Source organism: Pelodiscus sinensis, chromosome 4 (genome assembly GCF_049634645.1).
Source record: "Pelodiscus sinensis isolate JC-2024 chromosome 4, ASM4963464v1, whole genome shotgun sequence".
NCBI classification, from domain to species: domain Eukaryota; kingdom Metazoa; phylum Chordata; order Testudines; family Trionychidae; genus Pelodiscus; species Pelodiscus sinensis.
Window position 1 is genome coordinate 126,090,252 of NC_134714.1, and position 18,148 is coordinate 126,108,399.

Consider the following 18,148-nt stretch of genomic DNA (forward strand, 5'->3'; position numbering starts at 1 on the left):
CCTTATGACCGCTCTTTTTAATGTCCATCTAACTAGCTTAATCAGTCTTGTGCAGTTCCCTCTTTTAAAGTTAAATATTACTGTGTTCTCCCCCCATAAGGATGTTAAATTTAAATAACTATGGTACTGTTACCAAAAAGTACTGCTATATTCATCTTTTGCACCAGATCTTGTGCTCCACTTAGGATTTAGGCCAAGTCTACACTAACACTGAGATCAATGCTCTGGAGATCGATCTTGTGGGGTTTGATTTAGCGGGTCTAGTAAGGGCCTGCTAAATCAACCGCTGATGGTGGCCTCATCGACCCCAATATTCTACGAGGTTGCAAGGAATGAGGGAAGTTAATGGGAGAGTTTTTCCTATTGACCTTCAGCATTAGGGATGCCTCAGAAATTTGACATGAGGTGCATCGACTCCAGCTGCATTATTCTCATAGCGGGAGCTGCTCATCTTAGGTTGACTTTCTTTTATAGCGTAGACTTGGCCTAAGTCAAAAATGCTTTTTGGTTCCAGGACTAGCAGCAACCACAATGGAGCCTAGAGGTTCTTCTCTCCTGGGGTATGGCTGGAATAGCACATACACCGTAACTGGCTCCATATTCCTCCTATAGTGCTTTGTCAGTGGTACGATTGCTCCCTCCTTCTCCCCCCTCCCCCCGCCCCAGCTGTGAAGCTGTGCTCCTCTGAGTCCTTCCAGAGAGCTTCTCACACACGCAGGAAACATCCGACTGTCTCCAAGTGCTGATCCAGCCCAGGGCTCTTGTGGGATTTCCAGAGGCTTTGTCAGCTGGGCTGAAAACCACCAAGCTCCTCTCTGCACCATGCTCAGCTGGGTCATGTTGTTCTTTGTCAGGTATTTCACCAGTGTCAGCTCAGTAAGGATGGGCACCAGAGCAACCTGGCAAGATTGGAGCCAGGCGGGGCTGGGTGTCAGGACGGCAACAAGGGGAGATTCGGACCCAACCCCAGTAAAACGCTGCATCCAATAAAGGGGCAATAAACAGTGCACCTGTATTGTGGAATGGGGTGTAACCAGTCTTCCCACCCATCCTATGGCAGTAAGTTCCATATCCCCTTGTCTCTTATTCCAGTCCCACTGTCCCTTTTCCGCTCCTGTGGTTTTGGGGTGTGGGCTGCCAGGCGCCTGGTCCCCGATTGAAGCTTGGTTTTAGGAAGTGGCCAAAGCATGGGAAAGTTTGTGACCTTCTGATTGTTCTCTTCTTCCTCCCCTCTGGGGCGGTGGCAGGGGAATGGCCCAAGCCTCTGATGTAGCCACACATGCTGCTGCTGCAGAGACCCCTTGTGTGCAGCCTGGCTGGAAGGCACTGATCTCCCATGGCATGCTCACGCTGCTACGAAAACCCATCGGAAGGAAAAGGGTCCAATGTGGTGACACACGAGCTCCCTTCTCAGGCTCTTTCTCCATGGAAGGGTGCTGGGCAGCTCATTCAGTTTTGCCAGGCCCCGCTGATTCCTGTCTAAGAAAGTTTTGGGCTTGTCAGGCAGTGCCATTCAAAGGGCCTGACCTGTTCCCAGGCCTGGTTTTTCCCCATTGCAAGTTGTCTGGACTTGGCTCCATTCTGCCACCACGGAGCCAGCTGGGGCTCAGGCCACATTCCCGCTAATGTTAGGGGTTGAGAGGGGCTTGAACCAATGTTCCCTCTAATCTTTCCATCCATGTGAGGATTTTTTCCATCCAAGTGCAGAATAAAGTTTATGTGCACCAATGCATGTGTGAATGTGCACCACCAGTAGAAACACAAACCTAGCTGTGGGAGCTCTGCTAATCAGCTGAGCAGTAGGGACATTAATTATTGTTTAACATGTTAGCCGGTTAAACGCGAGGTTTAACCACAACCTTGGAGCAGTCCCTGGCCTGCAGCATGGTGGCCCTGGTGGGCTGCCGGTTAACCCGTTACCCATAAGCAACACTTGCTAAGGTTAACCTTTACATCCCTACTGGACAGCATTGGACTCTCTCCTGAGCGGCCGCACAAGTACCCAGCTTACAGAGAACACTAGTTAGGACTAGCTGTAGTCAAACGCAGCCTGTTTAGCTCTTGTGAGCAATCTCCATCCCCCTCCTGGGTGCACAGCGGCAGTATGGGGAGGGTTTTTTTGTGGGGAGGGGGGTGGGACAGGCATGTCTCAAATGGGCTTGCAAATCTCACCCTGATCTCTAGCACAGACTGTTCACTGCAGATCCTGGGACTGCTAGCAACTCTTTCCATGTCACAGCTAGAGCCCTCCTTTCCTGTCTCTCCTCTCTGAGCGAGCCCCACCAGGGCGGTACCCTTCTGCCTCACGTGCATCTTGTACCTGCCACTGTTTCCACGTGGTTTGTGGATAGCCAGTGCTTTGCTGCTTCTGCTGGTGTCATGGAAGAGTCCCCTAATCTCGCTGTAAGTGAATCCTTAGGCTGCCCATGTGCAGGTTCCATGTGCAGAGGGCGTGGGTGAAGGCCCAGGGAAGGCAAGCCCCGCCCCTTCTGCCTAAGGCCCCTCCCCTGCAGCTACCTCCCCCCACCTTCCATGGAGCCCAGCCCTGCAGCCAGACCCTTTCTGGCCAGATGGAGGGCCAGCCCTTCTGGGCAGCCAGGGAGCATGGGTATTTTTGGAAAGTCAATGCTTTCCCTTGCCTATGTTACCCACAGCCCATAGCAGAAGGGTGGGCCAGCTGCTTCTGGTACCTGCCTGCCATGTCCCTGTGTCCCAGATCATCATCTTTGTTCTCCGTGGGGGAAGGCAACCTCTGTCCACCTTTGACACACAGGCAAACTGCCCCCCTTCTCCATGTCCCAGTGCCAGGTGCCGGGTTCCAGTCATTCCCTTGTGCAGGGAGAGCTACAGTCCTCTCCCATCCTCCCCATGAGAGATCTGAAATCACAGCCTGATGTACCCGGTTCCGCAAATGTCCCCTGCTCCTGTGTTAGGCAGAAGCCTGTGTAAGTGGACGAGGCTTGCCCTGTGTCTGTGTCAATAGATTTGGGTTTTGTTGGCTTGCGGGGAGAGACGATGTTTGAGCCGAGAGCGTGACAAGCGTCTGTCAGGCGTGGACGTCTAGGGCCTGGTCGCTCGAGGGCCTCAGCCACACTCAGCCGTGAGAGTGGCGTAATGAGGCGGGAAGTCAGGGCCTGTAAGCAGGGTTTGGGGTGACTCCCTCCAGCCTGGAAAACCCAGTTGTCTGGGTGTGTGTCTGTGTGTCTTCCATGAAAGCAAAATCATTCCCAACTCTCCGCCTGGAAAGCCCCAGGAAACCCCATGGAGGTTTTATGGAGAAGTGAAGCGCCAAACACCGAGTGTGTGATTCGCCTCATAAGCATGTTTAGGTCTTCACACGTACGGGCAGGCTTTTGTCCAGATGGAAGGCCTGCAGGTCTGTCAGGAGACTATAGCATCCCCCCACTCCCAGTCTGCCAGCCAGGTGAACCTGCCACCCCCTTCCGCTTGCCTGTAGCTCCGGATACGCTTTTACCCAGGGCCTTTCTTTCTCAGCACCCGGCTTTTTATGAAGCCTTGACCCAAACCTATCTGAATTTGCTAAAAGCCTGCTCCGCGCGTGCCATGCTGGTTGACTGGCATTTGCAGGTCTTTTCAAAATGGATAATATTCTCCATTCCTTCCATTACTCTGCATCTACGTGCTCCTGCTATGTTGACACAATGAAGTGCAGTGCAGTCTCCTTTGTGCACATAGATGTGGGGGAGAGATCTGATTCTTCAGCTTTAAATATACTAAACAGGGAACGAAGGGACTCCACGTGATGTTCCCTCTCTTAATAATAAGCAAGAATGCCTGGCTCTTACCTGGCCCTTTTTGTCAGCAGATCTTGCAGTGGTGTACAAAGCTGGTCAGCATTATCATCCCCATTTTACAAATGGGGAAATCGAGGCACAGAGAACCAAAGTGAGTTGCCTAAGGTTACCCAACAGGCCAGGGGCCGAGCTGGGCATAGAATTCAGGTCTCCTGATTCTCCATCCAGTGCTATATCTGCTAGGCCACACTGCCCTCCCATACCTCTGTGTTTCAAGCCTTCTTTTTCTGTTCCGGGCTTGACCGATGAACCTTTGTGTCTGGGATGTGTCACGGTAGCTAAATATCTGAAATGCTTCTTAGTGTTGCCCTAATGTGGCTTTGGATCAAGCTAGATTTTCCTGAACCCTCAAGCCCAATTCAGTTACTTTTGGGTGCCTAGTGCCTCTCTGTAGAGTCCCTCGTGCAAATGGCCATGAGATATTTTGATCTAAATTCTGCTCTTCCTCAGCTGTAGCCAGCGATAACAGTTGGTGGAAAACGTAACCCAGGGAGAGGTCCTGAGATGGCGTAAGTTGGTGGAGCACCACTGAAGTCAGAGGAACTTCCTGGATTTCCACCAGCAGACACCTGACCTGTGGGATTCTGTGCCTTCTGCCAAGAATCACAGGGGAGCTGAGACCTTCCAGCACCTGTTCCCAGTCAACCAGCTGTGAGGCTTCTGACAGGTGTAGGACAATATCTGACCTTCCACTCTGTGCTTTAGGTGTTATTTATTCCCCCAAAGAGGTTTAATTAGTGTGCTGAGCTCTCCGTGTCTGTACCTGAGCGGTTGTAGCATCATTATTGGTTTATTTTCATGGAGCACATGGCAAAGCATTCCTGGTCACATGTGGTCCTCTGGCCTTGCATAGCATCCTCACCAACTTGGATACCGTATTGTTTGGTTTTCTTCTCAGACGCAGAAGGACGAGAATGAAGCAGGAATGCAGGTTTGCCTGTGTATATGATTGTAGCCATTAACAGGCCATTTCTCATGTTTGAACACTTGGTGTTAATGCCAGTGTCGATTCTTTTAGTTCTTCCTCTGTTTTTCCACTTGCACCATCTCGTAATGAAGGAGTTTAAATCTGCCTGCAGGAGGCGTATCCAAGGGCCAGTTTCTATCATTTAATTCAATGAGTTGCTTTGTGCTGCAAAGAGAGGGTGAGGGTTGTTCTCAGGTGGTCTTTTGTGGGAGCCCCGTAGCAACAATCCATTCTGGAAATAAGCAAGGCGCTGGGAATTGTAGCGAAGTCCTGTCTAAGAAATAGCTGCAGTTTTCCTGCCACAGATGAACCTAGGAATCCAGGGAACAACTCAAGATACCAGCAATAACATTCACCTGCAAACTTCTGTGACAAAAGGTGGACATGTCTCTTCCCATCTTCCCCTCTCTCCCACTAATGATGACAGTCCCTAACCATATTCTTTGGTCATTTCCAGCAATTAGTGCACATTGTCTCCATTTTGTACAGTTTGTGCTGCTTAGGGTCATCTTCCTTCAAGCCTCTGTCACAGAAAAGCACAGGCATCACTATGTTCCAGTATGATTATAAAGTGATGCCTGTCATTCACGTAATTGATGCTACAGCCACGGCTCACTGCGGCTCCAGCATCCTCACATGTCTGTTGCTCAGGGGGGTTGTGTGGTGAGGGTTCCCTCGGTTAGCAGGGAAACCAAGAGCATTGTTTCCAGATTTTCCTGGCCACCCCCTTCTCGATAAGCCCCCTGCCCCCACAAAGGTAGGCTTGAAATAGAATCCTGGGACTGGAAGAGACCTCAGAAGGCCATTGAGTCCAGCCCCCTGCCCAAAGCAGGACCAGCCCCAACTCAGTCATCCCAGCCAGGGCTTTGTCAAGCCAGGACTTAAAAATCTCCAGGGATGGAGATTCCACCACCCCGCTAGGTAACCCATCCCAGTGCTTCACCACCCTCCTAGTGACATAGTTTTTCCTAAAATCCAACCTAGACCTCCTCCACTACAACTTGAGACCATTGCTCCTCATTCTGCCATCTGTCACCACTGAGACCAGCCTCTCTCCGTCCTCTTTGGACCCCCCTTCAGGTAGTTGAAGGCTGCTACCAAATCCTCCCCGCCCCACACCAACTCTTCTCTCCTGTAGACTAAATAAGCCCAAATCTTTTAGCCTCTCCTCGTAGTTCGTGTGCTCCAGCCCCCTAATTATTTTAGTTGCCCTCCGCTGGACTCTCTCCAATGCATCCACTTCCCTTCTGTAATGGAGGGCCCAGAATTAGATGCAATCTTCCAGGCATGGCCTCACCAGTGTGAATAGAGAGGCATTATCACTTCCCTAGATCTGCTGGCAATGTTCCTCCTAATGCACTCCAGTGTGCCGTTAGCCTAGGGATGTAGCCTAGGGATGTAGCCGGCATCGATGCTGGTAGGTAGTTTCTTGAACCAGGGCCTTGTAGCCACTCAGAATTTCTGGAAGGGACAGAGTGAGTAATAACACTTTGTGTTCAGTTCTGTAAGTCCAGAAGTGGCCTCTGCTTGTGCCAGAGAACAGGGGCATGCCAGAATCTGTGCGCACCCCCCCAGTTGTACAGACACCTGACACTGTACTGCCCAATGTAACTTACCCCAGATGTTTCAAAAAATCCACTGCCCTGTGCTGGTCTGAGGCATGTGAAACTTCAGGTGGATGAGTTGTTTTTTGGCAACAGGGGCAGAGGCAGAAGGGGAGACGTTGGCAGCAATGGGAAGCTGGTTTCTATGGTGCCAGCCCCAAGTTTTCAAACAGCTTGCACGATTTCCTCCTTCCCTCACCAAAATCTTGAGATTGCCTTAACTATCACGAGGCTTTTAAAATATGAAATATTGTGATCTTTATATGTACCCTTCTGGAGTTTGAGCCTGCGGTATTCGTGTTTTCAAACATTTCTCTACAACCGCTAGACCCAGAAACTTACCTTTTGTTTACAATGAAAGCTGCGACTCTCACGTGTTCACGGGACACTGTTTAAGAAGAACATCAAATATCACTTGACTTGCAGTGTCGCAGAGTTGGCAATGCTGCCTTAACCCCAAGCTGACGTGTGTCGTGCTGCTCCTTAATAGGCAAGTCTTATTGTTGCCTAGAATCATATCAGAGATGTGATAACCAGAGTCATTATAGAGATGAGCGCCAACCAAAACCCTGACCCCAACATTGTATCTGGGGTACAAATCCAATGTAGATGGATTTTAGTTCCTAGGCATTCCAGGCATTCACTATTTTCTGGCATAAAAAAATGACGCTTTGGGACTAAAAGGGTCTTTCCTCCGTTCCCATGTGATTTTTGCTTTGCAGGGTGGAGCTGGTGTCTCCGGAACTTGATGTGTGAGAAAAGAATGGATTTCACCAGCTCACAGCTGTTTCCAGTACTTCTGCTTTGCTCTCAGGCTACGTCTACACTGCTGCGTTTGTCATGAGAGCCTATGCAAATGAAGCATGGATTATCATATTACCGTGCTTCATTTGCATAATTTATGCGAGCCATTTTTGCACAAGGGGTTTTTGTGCAAAAACAAGTACTGTGGACGTTTTCTTTTTGTGCAAGATCGGTATACCTCCTTTTTTGGAGCATAAGGATCTTGTGGAAAAAGGGGGTTTTGTGCAAAAAGAAAACATCCACACTACTTGTTTTTGAGCAAAAATAGCTTGCATAAATGATGCAAATAAAGCCTGGTGATATACTAATCTGTGTTTCATTTGCATAAGCTCTGCTGGCAAAGCCGGCAGTGTAGATGTAGCCTCAGAGACCTTCAAAGTGGCTTCATGTTAGAAACTTCCACCTTTCCTTGGGCCTTTTTCCTCAAGGTATTGCACTGGGAGACATTTGGCTTAGGTTCTGTCTAGCTGGCAGTTTGAAGCCAAGCTAGGCCCTTCTTTCTGATAGGGAGAGGAACAAGTACTACCACCTCTGTGCATAGTCCCATTGACTTCAGTGAAACTGCTGGCATTGGTATGTAGCCAGCTGCATAGTGAGTGTTTGCAGTAAGGTGTAAGGCCTGGATTGTTCCAGGATTCCATGTGGGCACAGGGTTCCTCTGCTGGCATGGCATGTGTTGCTGGATCAGGCCCTGTGGTGGGGACAGTTAGTTTGCATACACTCACCGGACGCCACATGTTAAACAAGTACTTTGATGGCAACTCAGTCAAATAAACCCAGATAGCGGCTTGATTTCAATATCTGATCCCACACGTAGACGTGGGGCGTTGGAGCGAGTATTTGAATTTCCCGTGTGGCTTATTGAAATGCAAGGATCAAAGTCCTCTCTGTGTTTAAAAATTAAAAAAAAAAAAAAAGTTTGTTAGTGACTTGAATGCAAACACAAAAATACTGCTCCGGTTTTGCAACGGTGAGATTTCCAACAGGCGGCAGTCAGACTGGGCCAGGTCGTTCTTTTGTTACCTTTCTCCAGTCAGCCCCCACCTGCAGCTCCCCTCCACAGAAGCCCAGAGAGGGGCACCCCATAGCAAGCCAGGGGAAAGCTCCCATTGACTTGAGTAGGAAGGAGAGTACAGCCACAAAGTGCAGGTGAAACACAGTCCTGGAATGCGTTGTGGCTGGCCGAGGTGCCTGTGGTGGGGGCACTGACTGGAGGGAGTAGGCTCTGTCCGGGCGGGGCGGGGGAGCACTGGGGCAGGCCGGTAGCTCATGGCTGCAGGCCGAAGGGGCAATGAGCAGCGTGATCTGGGAGTGAGGGTGCAGGTTGTTGCTGGCTTTGCTGATACAGGACCTGAGAGAGGATTGTCCAGTGATTCAAGTGACTAGCCTAGGACTGGAGAGATTCCGGTTCGGTTCCCTGCTCTGACCCGACATCCTGTGGGGCAGCCCCTTATATTATAGCCTCTCTGCGCCTCAGTTCCCCAGCTGTAGCATGGAGACATCAGCATTTCCCTGCCTCTGTGTGCCGCCCCCAAGACATTTTATTTACTGCTGCCCGAACGCGGGGTTGCCAGATTCCGCTGGTTTCCATCTGTGTAGTTTTCTTCCAGCCGGTGTTACTAAAGTGACATTCACGTAGCCAGGGGCACGTGAAGAGAGGTGCAGCCCGATGGACACATTCACCGAGAGCCGTGTGTGGTTCAGTTGGCAAATTCTAGATACGCAGGCAAAGTGAGCAAAACTGCCCTGTCCTGGGAGACCATCCTGGTTCCAGCCACCTTGCAACCTGCTGAGATGACGGAAGGCCCCTTGCATGTCCCACTCACTAGCCTCAGTTGCCCATTGCTGAGGTATGCTGGGACCACACTTATCCGGTTGTTTGCAGGTGTCTCACTGTGACTGGTGTGGCCTTCTGCTGTTCATCTCTTGTTGTTAGCTCTTTGGGGAGAGGCTCTAGACGTGCACAGTGCCTAGCACAATGGGGCTGTTACAACTCTCCCGGCTGGATGCCCACCAGGCTGCAATTAGCTTGCTGGTTCTGGGCAGACTTTAGACACCCTGACTCCCAGTTTTGGACTTGTAGGCACATGCTGCAGGGGCAGAGTCCCTGTCCGACACCCCTTTGGCAGCGGGGACCACACAGTCCAATTGTAGAGCCCCTAGAATTAATGCTGGCTCATCCAAGCCTCCCCAGTAGCTGCTGTATGCTCCCCATGTTCCCCCAATGCACTGGACCTTCTGATGCTCTGCTGCCCTCTTCGAGGGCCTCATGATGGCGTAAGCAGATACCACATAGACACTGCAAAGGAGTGTCCAAGCGCCCACCTGCTTTTCTCATAGGCAGCACGAGATACATACGGGTCTCTAGAGACATAACAAAGCCAGCCTGCAAATCCCTCCCTCCCAGTGTCCTCGCTGCTCCGAGAACCCTTTGGGTCTCTGACAGACCTTTCCAAGTATCTGGGGTCCCTGGGCCTTCCAGCCTCCCTCTTCTCCCGCTCTTAGGGTTGCCAGATGGTTGAAACAAAAATACCAAACCCTCTACCCCCCCCCCAAAAAAACCCCACTGGGAAAAAATTCTGTGGGGGGGGGGGAAGAGGGGGAACACCAAAGTTGTTGAGCACACAAAAAAAAAAAGCATGTCTCCTTTAAGAGTGAGTGCAGAGATAGGGACAATGGAGAGGTTGAGCACTAAGACCCAGGGGAAGCATTGCTTCTGCTTGGTCTGCAGCCATTTCGTGCTGGCAGCCTTGCAGAACCAGGTAAGCATGGGGGCTGGGGTCAGGGAGCTGGGCGGGGAGGAGGCTGGGCGTTGAGTGTTTATAGGGTTGCCAGGTGCCCGGCATTTTTGCCTCTTGGCCAGGGAAAAAATCAGAAACTACCAGACATTTTAGGTGTTCGGTATTCTCTGAATTTTTTTACCGGACAGGAGGTGAAAATACCGGATGGTCTGGGTGAATGCTGGACGGTCTGGGTGAATGCTGGACGGTCTGGGTGAATGCCGGACACCTGGCAACCCTAGCCACTCAGCCATCGGGTTCTAGTGCGCCTCCCTCTCCAGCGACGGCAGTGATCTCTGAAGGAGCTGCCTTTCTATAAAGCTGCAGTCCCTTTCAAGATCCTTTGCTTGCTTACCAGCTCCCCTGGCAGGACAGCATCTCTGGAGCACCCTGGCTGAGGTGCTTGTGTTATAATAGACGATCCTCCGTGTTAACCACTCTCGCGCTCTCGGCATTGTTTGCCCTGGGGCTTGCAGTTCCGAGCCAAGTGAGAGGCACAAAGTCACCAGGGAAAGGTGGGTCCTTCTCACAACTGAAGTGGGGTCTGCAGTGTGCTGTGGGGGCAGACTGCGGCCCCAAGTCCTGATGCTACAGCAGTACAGCTAAATACTAACTCCATTGCCCCGCCGGACCAGGGTGTGCTGAGGAGCGTGAACTCGGAGCATCCTGATGGCGCAGTTTGCACCACAATGGGGTGTCGGCCTCCTGTTGTGCGCTGCCGAGGCTGGATGTGCGAGGCCTTCGGCTGCTTCGGGAGCCGTGCTAACTGTGGGTGTGGGGCATTCTCCTTCAGCCAGCTCCCTCAGCTCCTCCTGTGTCAATCGCAGGGCCCAAAGCCTCACGATGCCGCTGCATTTGTCAAGGGAAAGTAGCTGGAACTCTCCTCACAAACTGGGAATCCCCAGCTAGCCCCGTCGGCCGACTGGGCCTCCCAAGCAGCAGGAGATGGGCAAGAAGTCTGGGCCCAGAACTGCCTGCACAGTGACCCACACCGGAGCAGGCTCAGTTAGGGGAGGTGGATGAGGGGCCCAGGAGCTGGTACGGGGACAGGCGGGGGCAGGGTGAGCAACAGAAGATGAGCTGGAATGAAGCGAAGGTTACTATATTTCAGGTTCCCCCAAAGGGGACACTATTTGGGGGGACTGAGTGAGGGGACTAGGAGGATAAAGGAGGGTGCTAGAGGAGAATCTGGCAGGGGTATTCGGGCTCCCCTGGGGCTGGAGAGGCATAAGAGCAGCCATACTGGGTCAAACTAAAGGTCCATCTAGCCCAGTATCCTGTCTGCAGACAGTGGCCAATGCCAGGTACCCCAGAGGGAGGGAACACGACAGGTAATCCTCATGTGATCCCTCCTCTGTCACCCATTTCCAGACACACACAGGCTAGGGACACCATTCCTACCCATCCTGGCTAATAGCCATTGATGGACCTAACCTCCATGAATGTATCTAATTCTTTTTTTGAACCCTGTTAAAGTACTTGTCTTCACCACCTCCTCTGGCAAGGAGTTCCACAGGTTGACTGTGCACTGAGGGAAGAAAAAATTCCTTTTGTTTGTTTTAAACCTGCTGCCTATTAATTTCATTTAATGACCTCTAGTTCTTCTATGGTGGGAACAAGTAAATAACTTTTCCTTATTCACTTTTTCCTCACCAGTCATGATTTTATAGACCTCTATCATATCCTCCCTTAGTCTCCTCTTTTCTAAGCTGAAAAGTCCACATCTTTTTAATCTCCCTTCATATGGGATGGACTCAGGACAGGCGGTATTTAGCCTTGCGCATGGGTCTAACCAACCTGTTCTGTTTTTCTTTGAAGATCCTCACCTCCTGCGGACCATGACCCCCGAGAACATGTGCCACATGACCCCACCTTCTCGGCTGGAACACCCTCCTCCACCTCCCCACCTGCAGGGCCCCCCACCGCCTCCGCCGCATCCCCACCAGCCGCAGCACAACCCCCACTATCCCAGCATGCAGCGGGACATGTACATGAAGGCTGAGCCGCTCATGCCGCCGTATGCTATGGGGCAGGGCATGTCCCCGGGCGATCTCCACCATGCCCAGCAGTCGCAGATGCTTCACCAGCTCCTGCAGCAGCATGGAGCAGAGTAAGCGCACGGGGGAGGGACAGCGAGGCTGGAGGGGGGGTGTTGGGGTCCTGGGGCGTCTCCCTGCTGTGGGGCTGTTGCCAAGTGAAGAGCCTGCAGAGGGGAGTCATGCGGGGGACGCGGGTGCGTTAGTCGGTTGTGCTGAGCCTGGGGGAGTGTGCTAAGCTGGTGAACGCCCTACGTGAGGAGTGAGAGCAGGGTGTGGAGGGGCGTTGTACCTGGGCAGGGAACATGAGCCTCTGGCCTTCTGATGCCATGGCACGGTGGGGAGACAGGGGAGGATGGTGGGTGCCTTATATTGAGGGTGAGGCGGGGAATGGAGGGGGTAGATGCAGAACGTGTAGGAAGGGCGCTGGATGGGGAATGGAGGAGGTGTAGGCGTGGGGAAGGAGGGAGCGGTGGGGCGTGGCGGTCGGGGGTCGGGTGGCGCACAGCGGTAAGGGGACACAGTGGGGAACGGGGGAGCGGTGGGGCGTGGCGGTCGGGGGTCGGGCGGCGCACAGCGGTAAGGGGACACAGTGAGGAACGGGGGAGCGGTGGGGCGTGGCGGTCGGGGGTCGGGCGGCGCACAGCGGTAAGGGGGCACAGTGGGGAACGGGGCAGCGGTGGGGCGTGGCGGTCGGGGGTCGGGCGGCGCACAGCGGTAAGGGGGCACAGTGGGGAACGGGGCAGCGGTGGGGCGTGGGGGTCGGGTGGCGCACAGCGGTAAGGGGGCACAGTGGGGAACGGGGCAGCGGTGGGGCGTGGCGGTCGGGGGTCGGGTGGCGCACAGCAGGAGAGGGATCCAGTGGGGCATGGCGCTGTGGGGGAGACAGAGACACTGGCAGGAGCTCACAGCCTTTAATTTTTAAACGTTTGAACCTCACTTTTGTCCTCGCTTGAGCCCTTCCTCTTCCTGCGACTTGGGCCCTTCCGCCCCTCGCTCGCTCCCTCGCTCGCCTTTCCCTTGGGGGAGGAGATGGAGCAGCTGCCTCGCTTTCCTGCCTGCTGCCTCATTGCTCCTGGTTTGGTCCCTGCAGCCTCCCAGTGCACCCAGCCAAGAAGAGGAAACACTCAGAGTCGCCCCCCAACACTCTCAATGCACAGATGCTCAACGGGATGATAAAGCAGGAGCCGGGTATGGGCTCTGTGCCACTCAACCCTGACCGAGTCCAAACGCCTCCCTGGCACCAGCAGGGGGCACTCTCACCAGGTATGTGGTCTTCGTCCCTGCTCCCCCTACATTCCCACATCCAGGCAGCTCCCTGGAACCTGCAGTGGGGCTCTCCCTAGGTGGGGGGCTGGGAGAGGAACCTGCAGGACAGACTCAGAAAATGGGCGTGTCTCCTCAGATAAGCGAAGGAGAGAGGCGCTCCCGGAGCTGGAGGTGTGGTGGGTGGACGCTCTTGCCCTGAGTTGGGACACATGATGCCTTGGTAGCGCAGGATCTGGGCCCCAGGCTGAGAAGTGCAGAGAGGAAGTATCTCCCTTGTACCAGCAGGGGGAGCTCTTGCCTGGTCAGGAGCCTCCGGAAAACGATTTTGGTGGCTGTTTCCCCATGGCTGCAGGGCTGATCCAAGACAACGACAGCTTGAACGGCTCCTACCTGGACCCCAACTACCAGGCTATAAAGTGGCAGCCACATCAGCAGAACAAGTGGGTGACTCTCTACGATGCCAGCTACAAGGAACTGTGAGTACCTGGCCGGTCCCCGGGAGATACAGCCCCACTTGCGTCTACCCCACCGGAGCCCTTTGCCCTCCGCGTGGGGGGTGTCTGCATTGTAACATGCACAGGGACAAGTCCGCTCTCCGCAAACGTGAAGTGCTGGCCAGCCCCAGGAACAGGGCTGTGTGTGACGGGCTGATTGTACCACCCAAGGCAGGTCTGGCTGGAGAGCCTGCCATTGCTTTATATTCGCAGGAGTCTGTGATACCAAACCCAGCCTGCCTAAGGTCTCTTTGGACCAGAGGGGCCTCTGCCCCTGGCTCACCCGCCACCCTGGCTTTTCACATGGATCATTAACTCTCCTCTGAAGACATTAGATGTGGCTCACCAAGAGCGCCCCTGGGGGGGCAGGTGTGGGGAGGTGGGCGGATGGCTCCCACTGCCCGCAGGCTTGGAGAGAGCCGGGCGTGGTGACAGAAGGAAGGGACGCAGGCAGGGGGCGAGGAAGACAGAGGGTCAGTCTGCACGGGAGATGGAATCGGGCAGGCCTACCCGCGCTTGCGCTGATCCAGCCAGCGCACTGAAAGCACAAGCGCCACTGCAGCGGTGCAGGAGGAGCGAGCTGACTAAGTACGTACCTTGGCTCATAGTCAGGGTGGCTGGCCACTTGCAGAGCCATGGCTGTGCTGCTGCTACGTGGAGTGCACCAGCTGGGTGAGAGCTAGCATGGGGATGTCTGCCCAAGCAGGAAATTGTGCCTCCCCCCTCCCCATGTAGACTTACCCAGAGAGAGACAAGGGGAAAGGTCAGGAGTCTGGGGGAGAGGGCAGAGAGGTAGGGGCTGCAGCGGAGGCTGAGGAGAAATGCTGTGAGGTGGAGGGAAAGGCTGGGGAGGCTGAGGTGGAAGGACGGGCGGGGTGAAGGGAACAAGTGTGCTCAGCTCCCAGGGCAAGAAAGATGAATGTTCGGGAAGAAATTGCTGCGAATCCTCCCCACATTCCGGAAAGGTGACTGAAAACTGGCAAGCAGCCGTCTGGATTCCAGGAACGGCGAGTCCCGTAAACTCCCCTTCCTCCCCCTCAGTTTCCACACAGCGCGTCTCTGCTCTGGGCTCTATTTTGGGGTGCAGGGGAGGAGCTTTGTTGCGGGGGATATCAACTACAGCAAGATAATGATCAGGCTTTGTCAAGACCACGTCCAGAGGAAAGGCCAAGGGCTCCCGGCAGGCCCCAGGAGCAGAGGAGGGGAGTGACTTAGGGAGGCTGCCTCACATGGCAGAGTAGGTGGCCTGTGGCCAGCCGTTTCCAAGTCCTCGCTGGGCGTAACGCTCTGCCTACCTCCGGAGCCTTCCATCTGAGGCGCTCAGAGAATTTAGCCTCTCTAGCCTGACAGTACAGCTGGGGAAAGTGACCCACAGAGAGAGGATGGGACCACTTGCCCCAGGCCACTGGATGAGCTTGTGGCAGAGATCTGGGAACAGGATCCATCTACATGGACTGCAAGGCTCAGCGACAAGACCGGCCTTCCTGTTGTGCAGAGCTGCCTGCCTCTAGAAGGACACACCTGTTTGGGCCAGAGGCACCTGGGCAGCTAGAGGGGGCCACAGAAATGGAGCAGGCCCAGCCGGCCTCCACTGCCAGGCCTCGCGGAGTGGAGGGAGAGTCGATCTTTCTGAGGCAGACGTGAGCCTTCTGTCAGCCCGGCCGTCTGGAAAACCCCAGCGGGGAGCCCGCTGCAGCAGTGTGACAATGACTTGTACCTCTGGAAGGCTCTCGGACGCGGGGGCAAGACGGCCTCGTGGGGTGGATCCGGCTCTCGGCTGCCCTTCCACTCCCTCACCCCCAGACCAATCGAGACCTGGGGAGTGTGCAAAGTCCCTTCCCCCTGCCAGGGTTGCGCAGCACCAGCGGGAACTACCAGCTGCTTTAAACAGCCTGTGTTCTTTCTAACCACTGTACGCCCCTGACAGGGCGGGGATGGGGGGGGCAAAGATTTCACTTGCTCCCCTGCTCCTTGGCCCTGATTGGCCTGGGGGCAGGGGGAACCCGTAAAGTCTTCTCCTGCCCTGGTGCCTAAAGGGAATCCCCATCTGTTCAAAACAGCTGGCAAGTCTCTACGCGCTGGGGGGGCAAAGACTTCATGTGCTCCCCCTTCCCCAGGCCAATCAGGGTCTGTGGGCAGGGGGAGCAGGAGAAGTCTCCTGGCCACGCTGCTTCCGCTCCAGGTCCCTCCCCTTCCAGGGCAGCCCATGGCCACTTCACAAATTTCTGAAGTGCCCCCCCTTCAAAAACTATTTCCCGCCCCTGCTCCAGGAGCTGCATGTGTTTCCGCTCCAGAGCTAGCTATGGGGGGAAGTCGAGATGCTTTGGTCCAAACCAAGGAGAAATGCAGCAGAGAGGTGGGTTCTCCACATGGTTCTTCTAGGGCAGGTGTAGGACTGGTTCTGGACTAGGGACTTCATTCTCCAGAAGAAGCCAGGGGGGTTTCAGATCCAATCTTGGCCCCCGGGAGCCGAGTTGTAGGATCAAGATCTTGCCCTTGAAGTGGGGGTCTAGCAGGGGAGAGTGGGAAGAGAACACAGTCCCGCAGGAAGCGTTTTTTCATATCCCACTGGAAACCCCTCAGGCTCTCAGCCCTGGGCTGTATTCCTCACCAGCCCCCACCCCCATACCTCACTTCGCCAGGTGTGGTAAATGCAACATTGACAGGGGGGTGAGGGAGCTGAGTCTCTCAGAGTATATGGGTGCCTGGGCTGTCAAAGGCAGCTCTCCCCGGCACACACCTCCACCATGTGCATGAGGATTCCACCTCCGGCTTGGTGCTGCTCTTCTCAATGGTTCGAGCTGCTGCCGGCTCCCAGCCCTGCTGCAGTCTTTCTCAGGCTTTCTCTGACAAGCCGGGGGCCTCTGTGCTTTCTGCCCCTGCTTCCGAGGAAGCCAGCCCGGTTGTTCCTTCTGGGACAGGTGGTGACCCAGGCTCCGCCAGCGGGATGAAGAGATGAGGCTCTTCAGTAGATTTCCCCCCTGCGCCTCGCAAAGTCCTGAATGAGTCAGAACTTGCTGTATTCCTTTCTTTTTAAGCTGATAAAAGGTATCCAGCTGGCTGGGCCTCTGGACAGTGTTTAACATGGCACTGTGAGCTTATCAGGCAAAGCCACAACCGGACGACACTTCCCTCGCTCCCCCCGCCGTCCCCGGGCACGCACCAAACGACTGACCAGCCTGCTCTACCTCACATCTCGTGGAAGGCAGCAGACGAGACGGGTCTCACGCTGTGTCCCAAAGACCATCACGCTTGGGCCTGTTGGCACTAGCGATGTAAAATCCCGTTAATTGGTTAACCAGTTAATTGTGGGGGAGGCCCACACACCTGGCTGTGGCTGGGCTGGAGCGGCCTTCCACCGCCCCCGGGGAGGGTAGGCCCAGCTCAGCAGCCTGGGTGCCCGGGGGCCAGGGAGGAAGTATGGGGCCACAGTGAGGTAGTGCGGCGTTCCCCAGCTGCTGGGGAGTGTGTGCCTGGGAGCATCACGATAGCCCCAGCTCTCCACGTGGCCAGGCAGGATCGGGCTGGGGTGGGCGGGGCTTGGCTCCAAGGGCGGGGCCTCAGGTGTAAGGGACGGGGTTCGGTCCTGCCTTCCCCAGCTGGGCTTTCACCTGACGCCCATGCCTGCTGGTCTGGTTGTGAGGCCTGCATGGAGAAAACTGAGGTAAGGGGCTGTGGTCAGACTCTGGTCTGATCTGCCTTCCCATACTTAGTCCATCTGCTGAACAGTGCTCAGGACAAACCACCAAATACATTCTCATTGGAACGAACGGGCGTGTCTTCCCCTTTGGTTAAGGCATTTTTAAGGCTGAATTCTGTGTCGGAGAGTTGAACAGAGTAGCCAGTGGCAGTGGCACCAAGGAGCAGCAGACCTTTAGCGATGGGCTCTCTCCGCCACGTCACACGACAGGAAAATGGGCTGGGTTGCATCCGGACGTCTCACCTGGCTGGCAGGAGAGTCGGGATGTGGCTGTAATCTGTGGGGGTCCTTCCCCTGCGTCGCTGCTTGGCAGGCGCTTGCCAAAGCTCTTCCCAAGAGAACTTCCCCTGACTGATTTCAGCTGATGACCCCATCTGCTGCAAGATGGGAAGTGCAGCTGCTTTTCCTTAGGGGACCTGCTGGTGGAAGAACTGGCCCCACGCTTCTTCCTTGAAAAGGCGTCAAGCCTTGGATTTTGACTAGAGCCACCATCCTGCGATCAGGCTTGCTCCAGCTCCAAGCCAGGACTGTTTTATCCCGATGCGCAATTAACTCTGCTTTATAGCGTGAGATAGAAGCCAGCAATGCTGGGCATCTGGTGGCTTTTGTGAACTAGGTAGCAGCTTGGGGGTGGGGGAATCCTCTGCCAGAAGCCGTTCGGTTGCTTCCCTGGCTGTAG

The 18,148-nt window shown here is 54.5% G+C and overlaps 1 protein-coding gene across 4 annotated transcripts in view; it reads left to right on the top strand.

The window, feature by feature from the left end:
* The window catches only part of MYRF (myelin regulatory factor), a 102,702-nt gene that overhangs the window by 48,359 nt on the left and 36,195 nt on the right, over positions 1–18,148 (top strand). For all 4 annotated transcript variants that reach the window (XM_075928474.1, XM_075928476.1, XM_075928475.1 and 1 more), the window contains 3 exons: positions 11,789–12,080; positions 13,100–13,272; positions 13,628–13,751. In XM_075928474.1, the coding sequence (XP_075784589.1) occupies positions 11,789–12,080; positions 13,100–13,272; positions 13,628–13,751 (589 nt within the window). The remainder of the gene's footprint in view (positions 1–11,788; positions 12,081–13,099; positions 13,273–13,627; positions 13,752–18,148) is intronic.